Source organism: Scleropages formosus, chromosome 1, assembly GCF_900964775.1.
Source record: "Scleropages formosus chromosome 1, fSclFor1.1, whole genome shotgun sequence".
NCBI lineage: Eukaryota > Metazoa > Chordata > Actinopteri > Osteoglossiformes > Osteoglossidae > Scleropages > Scleropages formosus.
Window position 1 is genome coordinate 16,866,799 of NC_041806.1, and position 11,733 is coordinate 16,878,531.

An 11,733-nucleotide genomic window follows, 5' to 3' on the forward strand; every position below is an offset into this window, starting at 1 on the left:
AATGCTCTGTAGGAGTGGGCAGCTGCCGGTACTTGACCCCCAACCAGTCATTTCCTCCCCCCTTTCTTCGCTCAGGAGCTTTTTGTTTTCCCTTCCTCAGTTGCCAGTTGTCTGAATTAGTGATCATCTGCAAACCATTACTGTTTTCTTCTGGTTTGATCAACTTGTCGGTGGTCAGTTGTCCCAGCGCTCTGTGTCGCTCACTGAATTATTTCATGCTCTAAAGTCATCAGTCAATACTCGCTTTTACAGTTTGTACACACTCCTGGACAGCGATTCACACGCAGTTCGGTTTGGCATGGCTTGTGCTCTCATTGTGTGCCGTTAAATTTCCTTTCAGCTTTTGCTGGATCAGGCAGCGTCACTGGGTCTCCAGATATTTCTCATCTAGGTGTTTTCTTGCTGCCTGGGTCAGTGGTATACTTTTCAGTTTCTCTGAATTTACTGCGGTGTTTTAGTGCGGCCTGTCGAATGCTGGGTAAGACGGTCCTGGTTTTCTGCGTCTGCTGGGACGGCACGAGAAACGAATGCACGCAACTGTGGTCCGTGTGTCCGAGACCGAAAAGTTGCACGTTTGGTTCGGCTTCCTCCTCCTCCTCACCCTGTTCCCCTCTCTCAGATCAGCTCACATGCGAGCGTCACTAATCCCTCCTCTCTTTCAACACAATTAAACTGCCCTCTCCTTCTGTGTATCTGTGACTCAGAGCGAGACGGAGGGCGCGGGGAGGGGGCCCAGCCAGCTGTCCCCAAAAATGCCTCCTAATCTCCACAACCATGACAACCGCTAAAACCAAGGAGAGGCATCCTGCTAGAAACAGTGAGTGAGTGTTATAGGTTTTCATGGTTTTTTTTTCCTTCTCTCTCAGTGTGGGGGTTCAGGGGCCGAGGCGGCAACTTGAATTGACTGCGGTTCTATTGGGAGTCCTTCCACATGAACTCAGAAAGAATTGGACCGAGAGTCAGGAGAGCTGAGGACCGCAGGACATAACTGTACACTTATTAAATGTACCACAGTAGATACCTGTGCACCTCCCAAGTATCGGTGTTAATCACGTTTTGAGGAATTTTAAACGGTGTGGTCACTGATAAACATGCATGTATGGACTCCTGACCATAAAAAAAGTTAAATGAGCGGCGGTCAGTCGCTCGCTCGTTCATTTTAAACAGGTATCGCCTACGGCGATTTGGTCAGTCCATCACAGGGAATGCGAGATGTTCTTATTGACATCTTGTGTTTCAGTTCCGCTAAAATTAAAAGCCTCTATGCAGTATTTAAATCTGTTAAAAAAAAAAAAAAAAAAAAAAAAAAAAACCCTAAAACGATGTGTCTGTCTTATATTGATGTTAATTTATGTAGCTGATTCTGTTCTCCAAAGCACCTTACACTATTTATGCACTATGACCTACCTCTTATTCACTTAATTTTTACTGTCTCAATAGGAGGCAGATACATTGCTCAAGGGAAGTACAGCAGAAGCTGGTTTTCTGAACCTGAGTCCTTTGAGGCCAAGAAAAGCCGCTCGAACCACGACACCACCTGATGCCCCTCTTAACACAGTCATACGAGTTATCAATTCGTACTGTGATATTTGTCGCCCCTTAGCGGTAAAACGCAGAACTACAACATATTCAGACCGGTGTCATTTTCATGGCCGTAGTAACAGTGGAACCTAACGGCACCTGGACGGCCATCCGCGCTGTTTTACAGCGACACACGGTGGAACCTTTCGGTACTACACCCCCCATTCCGAAAAACTGACTTCGGCTTACTTCGCTTCATCTAGCAGAAGCTTTTCTCCAAAGAGACTTCCAACGCGTAACACTGCATAGTGCTATCAGCCCACACCTTACTCACCCAAGCTGACTTACACTGCTATTTACACTACTTACAATGAGTCATTCATCCATACATCAGTGGAACACACACACTATGGGTGAACCTGAACAGCATCTCTTTGGCCTGTGGGAGGAAACCAGAGCACCCAGAGGACACCCCCCACAAACACATGGAGAACATGCAAACACCCAGGTGCTGAGACAGCAGTGCTACTCGCTGTGCCACCGTACCACGAAAAATTGCAAAAAATATTATCTTTTCAATACAATGGATGGGCTTATGATTCAGTACAGCAGCATTTTTTGAAGGACAAACATTGAAATATAAGAAAAAGACTTGGGAAAGATATTGCTTTCTTCTCTTGTTAGCATGGCCATTCAAATGAGAAAAGCTCTTTCTTCAACTACCATTCAGATTTAAGTTCATGTTTAAAATATAAGAAAAATTCAGACCACTGCAACCCTGCACAGAACAAACTGAAAACAGAACATTAAGACAAACTACAAATAAAAGGTAATTTCATGGAAAAAGTTAACACTAAAATTTGATGGATAAGCATATGGTTTTACTTTCTACTTTTTAAGGTGCTAACTGATAATATAACTGTACTACAGTTTATTCCTTTTGATTCTGCGAATTTCCTGCATGTTGAAGTAAATGCAACCCTTCCGAAATTCACAGCTGTTGAGGAACAATCGTTAGAGCTTTTGATAGCCTTCACTGGCAGTAGAAAACATAAGCTTGTAAGAGGTTCATAATGCAGCATAAGAGAGGACCAGTGCAGTCAGTGCAACAGAGCACTAGCTGGGCAGAGAAACACATCATGAGTCATGTGATTTAAAGGCTCAGACTTGCTGCAAAACATCAGTTGTGTCCATGAGATTAACACAAGGTGTCTATATTCTTACCTACTCAAGGGCATCCGTTTCTATATATAAAGAGACAACTTGTTTGAAGAGTTATTCATAAAAGCAGTGACTTTGCAGAACATAAAAAAATCACAGTGACAGTGGATGATGCAGCTTCAGGTTTCATAAGCATTTGATAGGAGAAAATGTTTGGTGCTGCAGGAGAACTGGGGCTGTTGCCGGTGTGGCGAGTGTGCTCTGTATGCATTGAATCAACAGACAGATGCCCGAAATACATATTTTTAATAAATATAGCTGTTTTGTGGCACCAGTTTCCACTTGCATTCATAGCTGTTAATGTACATTCAGCAAATCCCACTAGATATGAAAAGAACAAATGATGTTACAGTAGCACACTGACAGATTTGTCACATCAGGCATCATATTGTTAAAAATTATTTTTTCAAAAAAAAATTGTCCTGGCTTGAGTGTTGTCACCATGGACATTAAGGTAGACTCCTTCTCAAGGTTGGGGGCTGAACTATGGCTTTAGTCATCTGCTTCACACTGCCCTGCGCTGGTGGGGGCAACAGGCAGCCCAATGTGTCCAGTTGTTTCTGTGAGATAAGAGACTACCATGCCTGTGCATCACTGTGGAAATTACTTCTATGCCGCAGTGATTCTGAAGCATGCAGAATCCCAAGTGTAAGTGTAGCACACAATGCCTCCCCCAACAACCCTTTCTCTGTGGTTTTTGGACCCCAGATAACCATTCCTTCAGTCCTCACTCTTGGCTCTCCACACTACTCACTCTTCTCCAAGTGCAGCTGTAGAAATCAGTGTAAAGCTCTGTTAAGTGCCGCCCTTTCCCTCCCAGAGCACCCGACTCCCTCAACCCAGTGCTCCCACGTGGCAAACAGTTCCAGTCACCCATTTGTATTACTGGGTCAAAGGCCCACAGCTTCTCTTGCTCTCCCACCACCTTCAACTCCAATGCCCTCGTTCCACTCAGCTGAAAACAGAGTTTCAGTGCTCTCCTTCAGTCCCTTCCTGCTGTGCCAGCCACTATTCTATAGAAGTGAGAAACAAAGGTGGGGTCTTTCTCCTCCAGAGCATGTAGGAAGGCATTCCGCTCCTCTTCACTCCATGACTCAAACCACTGGGACCAGAGGCGCAGCTGACACTCGAAGATGTTGGGTGGTCGGTCACGCACCTGCAACATTACATTGTCGATCAGCCCACACTGACACACGGAACTGGCTTTCAGGCAAACTGGAACAGTCAGTTGGAAAATCTCATCTGTGCGTTTCGTTTTAATTAAGATTTTCTAAAGGGTCCAATGGACACGGTTAGCTGAGCTACATGCATTACGCTGAGCTATTTGGGCTACCTCGAGTGTTCACTGGACAGCGGTGTGTGTGTATGTGTGTATATATAGTGTGTTGAGCTGAGTCTTGTACCTGCAGCGTGTTGAGCTGCTCCAGCAGAGTGCACACCTTTCCTGGCACAGCCTTGGAGACCAAGTCCTGTAGGAAGCGCTCCCTCTGGGGTAGTGCCCAGCCCAGGAACCAGCTCAGCACACACCTCTGTTCCTGCTGGGTCACGTAGGAGAGTGGCATGGGGTCCCTGGGAACTTCTGGGCCCAGTGAACTGCAGGACATTTCCCCCAGGTTTGGGGGCGCAGTGTGACAAGGAGGCGAAGGGAAATCTGCAAGATTTTCGTTGGCCGAGAAAGTCTGGGGGCAGCACCACTCGTGTCTGGCTAAGGAATTGACTTCTTGGGGGGTGACAGTTAATGTTGGGGCAGATGGCCCATCCATTGCTGGAGGTATTGCGCCTGAGGGAGGGGGCTGCAGGCTGGAGCCCTGGAATCCTTTAAAGAACCAGGACATCTTCTCGGGGGGCAAAACAATATTGTCAGCAACAACCTTGGAGAGACAGGAGGTGTCTATGTTAGCGTAACTCAAAACTGGTCACAATAATGTCTCTCTTTCTCCGAATATAATGCACAAATTATGTTTTCTATGAGATGTACGTCGCTTTGGAGAAAAGCATCTGCTAAATGAATAAATGTAAATATGCAGTCAGCATAGCTGAAGCTGTTCAACAAGGGCCTGATGTACAGCCACCACAATGCACAGCAGCACCTCATGACTTTGTTTAGAAATGAGCCCGAGGCAGAGACAGACCTCTTTACTCAGCATCGCTGCCATATTTTACTTAGTATTACATATTTACAAGTAATTTTGTAAATTTGTGATTTATGCCTTGGGCTTTCTTTCCTTATGTCCTTATAATTTACATCAGGCTGCTGAGAGGATTCGTAGAGTAAGAATTTCATTGTATGGTGTAACAAACTGTTTATTGTACGTATGACAAACTCTTGAATACTTACATTTATTCATTTTGCAGATGCTTTTCTCCAAAGCGACGTACATCTCACCGAAAACCACAATGAGTGAATTACAGAGAAAGAGACCCTGATGCAGACACATGATTCTAAAGCACAGTTAATTTGTTACTTTCCACCATTTGAACCAATGTACATCTCATGGGTAGCAGTGTAAAGGTTTATCCAAATAATCTACAATTCCTAATCAATATTTTTTTCTTTCACACAGTGTGTGTGTGTATTTTTTTCTTTTAAACAAACATTTGCATCACGAGTAGATGCATGAAAGTTTATCCGTTATTCAACAGTTATGATCTCAGAGTAATTTATTTATTAAGCAGACACTTTTCTCCAAAGTGACTTCCAATGAACTGTATGTAGTGTTACCAGCCCACACACCTTATTCACCAAGGTGACTTACACTGCTAGATACACTACTTACAATGGGTCACTCATCCATAAATCAGTGGAACACACTCTCTCTGTCACTCACACACTATGGGTGAACCTTAACAGCATGTCTTCTGACTGTGTGAGGAAACCAGAGCACCCAGAGGAAACCCACACAGGGACAACATGAAAACTCCACACAGACATTGAGTGGGGATTGAGCCCGCATCCTCTCACACCACCCAGGCACAGTGAGACAGCAGGGCTACTCGCTGTGCCACCATGCTGCCCTGTTTCACAGATCATGTGGGAAGTGAGTCTGGAAGAGGTGAGTTTTAAGACCATTTCTTAAATGAAGACAGCGATTCAGCAGTTCTGAGTGAGGGGGGGGAGGTCATTCCACCACAGTGGAGCCAGAACCAAAAACCTTCTGTGTTTTTGATTTTGGACCTTTCGTGTGTGGAACCACCAAGCGGGCAGAGGTGGAGGAGCGTAGCAGTCTAGACAGCAGTATGAAAAAGTGGTCAGCTAAGCAAGAAAGTTCCAGTACGATTCATGAGCTGCCAGACTAAAAGGAAGGGTGCAGTCATGCAGTGTCATTTTTACCAATAATTTTGTTATGTGGAAATACACACACACACACACACACACACACACACACACAATGACTGAAATCACTTGTCCCGAGTGGGGTCACGGTGAGCCGGAGCCTAACCCGGCAACACAGGGTGCAAGGCTGGAGGGGGGAGGGGTCACACCCAGGATGGAATGCTAGTCCATCAGAGGGCACCCCAAGCGGGACTCGAACCCCAGACCCACTGGTGAGCAGGCCCCGGCCAAACCTGCTGCACCACCGCCCCTCCATCATGTGGAAATATATTAACAAAACACAACACACATGCAAAGTCTCTGATGCAGCACGTACAATATTACATTTAACAGAATATATTGTAGGAACGAGTGGGTGAGTGTGTGGCTACCCTGCTTTGGATAAGATCCGGACTGCCATGACCCTGACCAGGACAAGCAATGAGGAAAAAAAACGAAAACGTGATGAATTTTAGACACACACACACACACACACACACACACAATTCCCCAGAGGAAAGAAACTCACTGCGTTATTATAGCTACGAAAGAGCTAAGTTGTATGCCTGAAAAACATTTCAAATCATGTATCTTATCTATCTCCAATTCATTTTCATCAATTTGAAGTTAATTTCTCCGATGACCAGCTACTTTTTTTTTTATTTCTAAAACGACTGGAAACGAGATTTTAAAAAATACAGAAAGAAATGTTGACGCCGCGCGCTCAGAATAAATATCCGCTCACGCGACGAGATCCGGATAAACCCGATTAGTGCTCATAATATAGAACCCCGTCACTACTTTTTTATTCCAGTTTTTTGTTCGGTTTTCCTCTGTGCGAAGTGTTGTTGCTGCTCTGTTCAGTACTGCAGAAACTCAGCGACACAAACGTTACGTGGAGACCGAGGCGCCGAGCGGTTTTGTCAGGGACAGATTTCATACAGAAAAAATCCTGTCAGAAACCGCGCATCACGATATATATATTATAATAGCAGTTAAGGCCGAATTACCATGATATTTTCGGTTTTTACACATACAACTAGTTTAGTTTCCAAGTAGGTTTCCAACTTAAACAAAACACAACGCGTTGCCGTTATCCAAATAAGAAAATAAAAGCAAATGAAAACAGCTCACCGTTTCTTTTTACTCCCTAAAAAATATTATTAGTTAGGCGCACAGTTGCTCAAGACCATTCGTGCGGCTCGATAGCGACACTTCCTGCTACTTCCGGATTCGTGTGGAAGCCATTCCGATCACTGTCGACTCCTCCTCGCTGCCCTTCTTTCCCGCTCCAGCAGTCATCTTACGCTCCCTCGTGCCATGTTACAGTGTTTCTGTGCGCACGCGGTTCTACATCCGCTCTAGACCCCAAGGCCGCGTGGCTGTGATGTGAGCCACGTTACTGCGAACCGCGGGGCGTTCAGTAGGATCAGTGTTGCGTTGCCGTTGGAACGCCTGCTGCTCTGGTACCGGTTCCGTGTTAATGTTCCCCTAACAATGCCTGTCAGGTACCCATGTACATAATAAATGCACACCACTTCTTCATAAAGTCATATTGTGCTCAAAACGGAAATGTTACAGCACCTTTCCGGACGTAAATATTTATAAGTGTAGGCAGTGAACTTGTTTTCATTACCTAAGCCGCCGCTTCTCCATTATGATTTGAGTCGGTCGATGTGACATGTATTATCTATTATATATATATTTATACATTTTCTCCGAAGGGTAGGGGCAAAAGTCTGAGCACTGAGCCTAACCTGTGGACCCTGGGTTCTACTCCCTAAACACTTACTATTACCTATTATTACACACACACACAATGTCTCCAACCGCTTGTTCCAAGCAGGGTCACGGAAAGCCGGAGCCTAACCTGCAACATGGGGCGTAGGGACACACCCAGGATGGGACGCCAGTTCATCACAAGGCACCCCAAGCAGGACTCAAACCTCAGACCCACCAGAGCAGGCCTCAGCCAAACCCACTGCACCACCATGCCCCTTACCTATTATTACACACACACACACACACACACACACACACACACACACACACACACACACACACACACACACCTCATCTGAAACTGCTTGTCCCAGGCAGGGTTGTGGGGAGCCGGAGCCTAACCCTGCAGCAGAGGGCGTAAGGCTGGAGGGCATACCCTGGACGGCACGTCAGTCCGTCGCAAAGCACCCCAAGCGGGACTCGAACCCCAGACCCACAGGAGAGCAGGACCCAGTCAAACTCACTGCGCCACCATAACCCCCTTACCTATTATTATCCTTTATTAATTTCTCAGGAGCAGTGATTTCATTATTTCCTCCTTTTTTTTTCTGACATTTGAATATTAATAGAAAGCAACAGAAGCAGCTGTGGCATCTCATACTTCTGCAGCACCTCCCATAGAATATATGTTGAGACACATGGTCATGGGCCCTCCATGTTTACGGAGCTCATGTAGGCTGGGTTTACAGATTCACACCGTTCCAAAGGTGTTCCTGCATGTAAAGGTGAAGAGCAATAGTCATCCCTCTACTTCTAAGATGCTGAGTGCATAATACACTATTTCTGTGAAAGATTTTTATCCATAGCTGAAATTTGTATCCTGTGATGACAAGAAAACAATCTGATATGAGATAAACAAGCGTGAAAACAAACAGCATCAGTGACAACAGCAAGACAAAGCAGTAACAGTATATACTGGTCTGAAAGGAGCAGGCAGCCACCAGAGTTTTAATTTTAGTTTAAATTTACTATTACAAAACATTTTTGATCATTGGAAAATGGAGACTTTATGTGCATTATTTCATCATGTGCAATTGGTTAATAAACCGTCTGTGCATGCACAAAGGTACGACTTAAAGGGAACACTGGTGAAGAGTCGCCCCACTGTTCCACAACCAGAACAACGTCGACATTAATCATCGCTAAATATGAGGCTCAACAGTCAGCTATTACCTCTTTTCCGGTGGGTTTAACTAATTAGTAAATCATCCATCAGGGTTTTTTGATCAAATGCCTCTTCACTACATATCCCTCATAGTAAATGTGTAAACACTTACAATAACACTTTGAGCATATTTAACTTAACTGAATCATTGTTTAACGTGTATAATGTATACTGTTTAATCTATAACGTTTATGTAGGCTATAATCTGTAGAGGTTGATGTAAAACATTCATTGTATTTTTGTACAAGATGTACGTCGCTTTGGAGAAAAGCATCTGTATCTTAAATGAGTAAATGTAACTGTAACATATAAATTATTACTGTTCTTTAAGTTACTATTACCAGGTTAGGAACATGTACGCAGAGTCCACACATAAAAAATGAAGAAAAAAGGAGCACCTCACCGAATAATTCAATTTAAAAACAATTAACATCTGCTTGTCAATCCATCCATTCATCTTCTTGCCCACCTCTCCTTCTAGGGTCGCAGTGGCAATAGGGAGAGCAGAGAAGCTCAGACATCCCCATCCCTCACAGCTTCCTCCAGCTCAACCCAAGGGATCCCCAGCCGCTCCACGGCTAACAGCGATATATAATCGTTTCAGCAGGTCCTGCTCTGACATCGGGACCTCGTCCCAGTTGGCGGTGCCTGGTATACCTCCAAAGGGAGGTACCCAGAGGGCATCCTTACCAGATGTCTGAACCACCTCAACTGGCTCCTCTCAATGTAGAGGAGTAGTGGCTCTACTCTGAGTTCCTCCCGGATGTCCAAATTCCTCGCCCTGTCACGGAGAGTGAGTCCCACCACCCTATGGAGAAAACTCATTTTAGCCACTTGTATCCGCAATCTTTTTCTTTCGGTCATTACCTAGAGTTCATGACCATAGGTGAGGGTAGGGACATAGACCTACCAGTAAATACAGAGCTTTGTGTGTGTGTGTGTGCCTTGTGGCTGAGCTCCCCCTTCACCACTACAGTCCGGTATGGTGACTGCATTACTGCTGCTGCTTCCAGTCTGCGGCTGATCTCATGTTTCCTTCTCCCCTCACTTGTGAATAAGACCCCACAATACTTTAACTCCTCCACCTGGGGCAAATTCTCTCCCCTTACCTGGAGGGGGCATGCCATCCTATTCCGTGAGAGAACCATGGACTCAGACTTAGAGGTACCAATCCTCATTCCAACCATTTCACATTCGGCTGCAAACCGTTGGAGTGCATGCTGGAGTCATCCATGTGACGGTCCCAAAAGGACAATATCATCCACAAAAAGCAGAGATATCACTCTCCAGCCCCGACGTAAAATGTCCTGCTGACCTCGGCTGTGCCTTGATATCTGTCCATGAAGACCACAAATAGGAGTGGGGACAAGACACAACCCTGGCGGAATCCAACACCCACAATGAATGGGCTTGACTTAGTGCCGAGTATGCGGACATAGCTCTCGCTCTGTGTGTACAGAGACCAAATGGCCCGCAGTAGTGGCCACGGCACCCCATACTCCTGAAACACCTCCCACAGATTTTCTCAGGGAACACAGTTGTAGGCCTTCTCCAAGTCCATAAAACACATGTAAACTGGATAAGCGAACTCCCATGCCCCTTTAATTATCTGTGAGAGGGTAAAAAGCTGGTCCACTGTTCCACAGCCAAGACGAAATCCGCATTGTGCCTCTTCAATCTGAGGTTCATTTATCGGCCAGAGCCTCCTTTCCAGCACCCTGGTATAGACTTTCCCAGGGAGGCTGAGAAATGTGACACCCCAAGAGTTGGCACACACTCTCCGGTCCCTTTTCTTAAAGATAGGGACCACCACCCCAGTTTGCCAATCCAAAGGCACTGTCCCCGAGGTCCATGCAACATTGCAGAGGGGTTTCAGCCATGACAGCCCTACAACATCCAGGGCCTTAAACAGATCTCATCCACCCCGGTGCTTTGTCACTGTGGAGCTTTCCAGCTACCTCAGTGACTTCCACCAGGGAAATGGACTCATACCGTGGAAGCCTCTGGCCCCGACTCCTGTAAGGGAGGCATATGTCTCGGGTTTAGGAGACCTCCCGACAATGTCCTCATTTGAGGTCAGAGTTTCTCCACCTTTGCTGACTACAGCTTGAGCGAAGCTCCTCCAACCCCTCCTGAGCTGCCAGATGGTTCTCCAGAACCTCTTTGAGGCCGATCGAAATTCATTTTCCATGGCCTCTCCAAACTCTTCCCATGCTCTGGATTTTGCTTCTGCAACTGCAGCTGCTGCCTCCTTTTTTGCCTGTCAATACAAATTTGCTGATTCAGGAGTCCCCAGAGCCCACCAGGCCCTAAAGGTCTCCTTCTTCAGCTTGAAGGCTTCCCTCACCACCTGTGTCCACCAGCGGGCCCTTGGGTTTTCGCCATGACTGGCACCAACAAGCTTTTGGACATAGCTGCACCTGGCTGCTTCCATCATAGAAGTTTTGAACAGGTTCCACTCAGACTCCATGGCCCCTTCCTCCTATAGAACATGGAAGAAGTTCTCACAGACGTGGGAATTAAAATCATTCCAGACAGGGTCCTCTGACATTCGTTCCCAGCACACCTTCACTATATGCCTGGGTCTACCAGGTCTGTCTGTCAGTTTTCCCTGCCAGTTGATCCAGCTCACAAGCAGATGGTGATTGGTTGACAGCTCAGCACCTCTCTTCACCCGAGTGTCCAGAACATGTAGCCTCAAGTCAGGTGAAATGACTACAAAGTCAATCAT

At 45.9% G+C, this 11,733-nt stretch overlaps 1 protein-coding gene across 1 annotated transcript; it reads right to left on the bottom strand.

The window, feature by feature from the left end:
- Nucleotides 1–3,208: 3,208 nt before the first annotated feature.
- c1h14orf119 (chromosome 1 C14orf119 homolog) lies at nt 3,209–7,509 on the bottom strand. Its single transcript, XM_018758106.1, has 3 exons — nt 7,190–7,509; nt 4,146–4,613; nt 3,209–3,898 (listed from the first exon to the last, which is right to left on the bottom strand). Exons 2-3 carry the CDS (start codon nt 4,575–4,577, stop codon nt 3,725–3,727), a joined length of 606 nt encoding a protein of 201 aa, XP_018613622.1. The 5' UTR covers nt 4,578–4,613; nt 7,190–7,509; the 3' UTR covers nt 3,209–3,724.
- Between the last annotated feature and the right edge of the window lie 4,224 nt (nt 7,510–11,733).

Excerpts from the sequence above, each read along its gene's own strand:
- c1h14orf119 (XM_018758106.1), bottom strand. The coding sequence starts at position 4,577 with ATGTCCTGGTTCTTTAAAGGATTCCAGGGCTCCAGCCTGCAGCCCCCT. Across the intron at positions 3,899-4,145 it reads AGCAGCTCAACACGCTGCAG|GTGCGTGACCGACCACCCAA; the intron begins GTACAAGACTCA and ends GTAATGTTGCAG.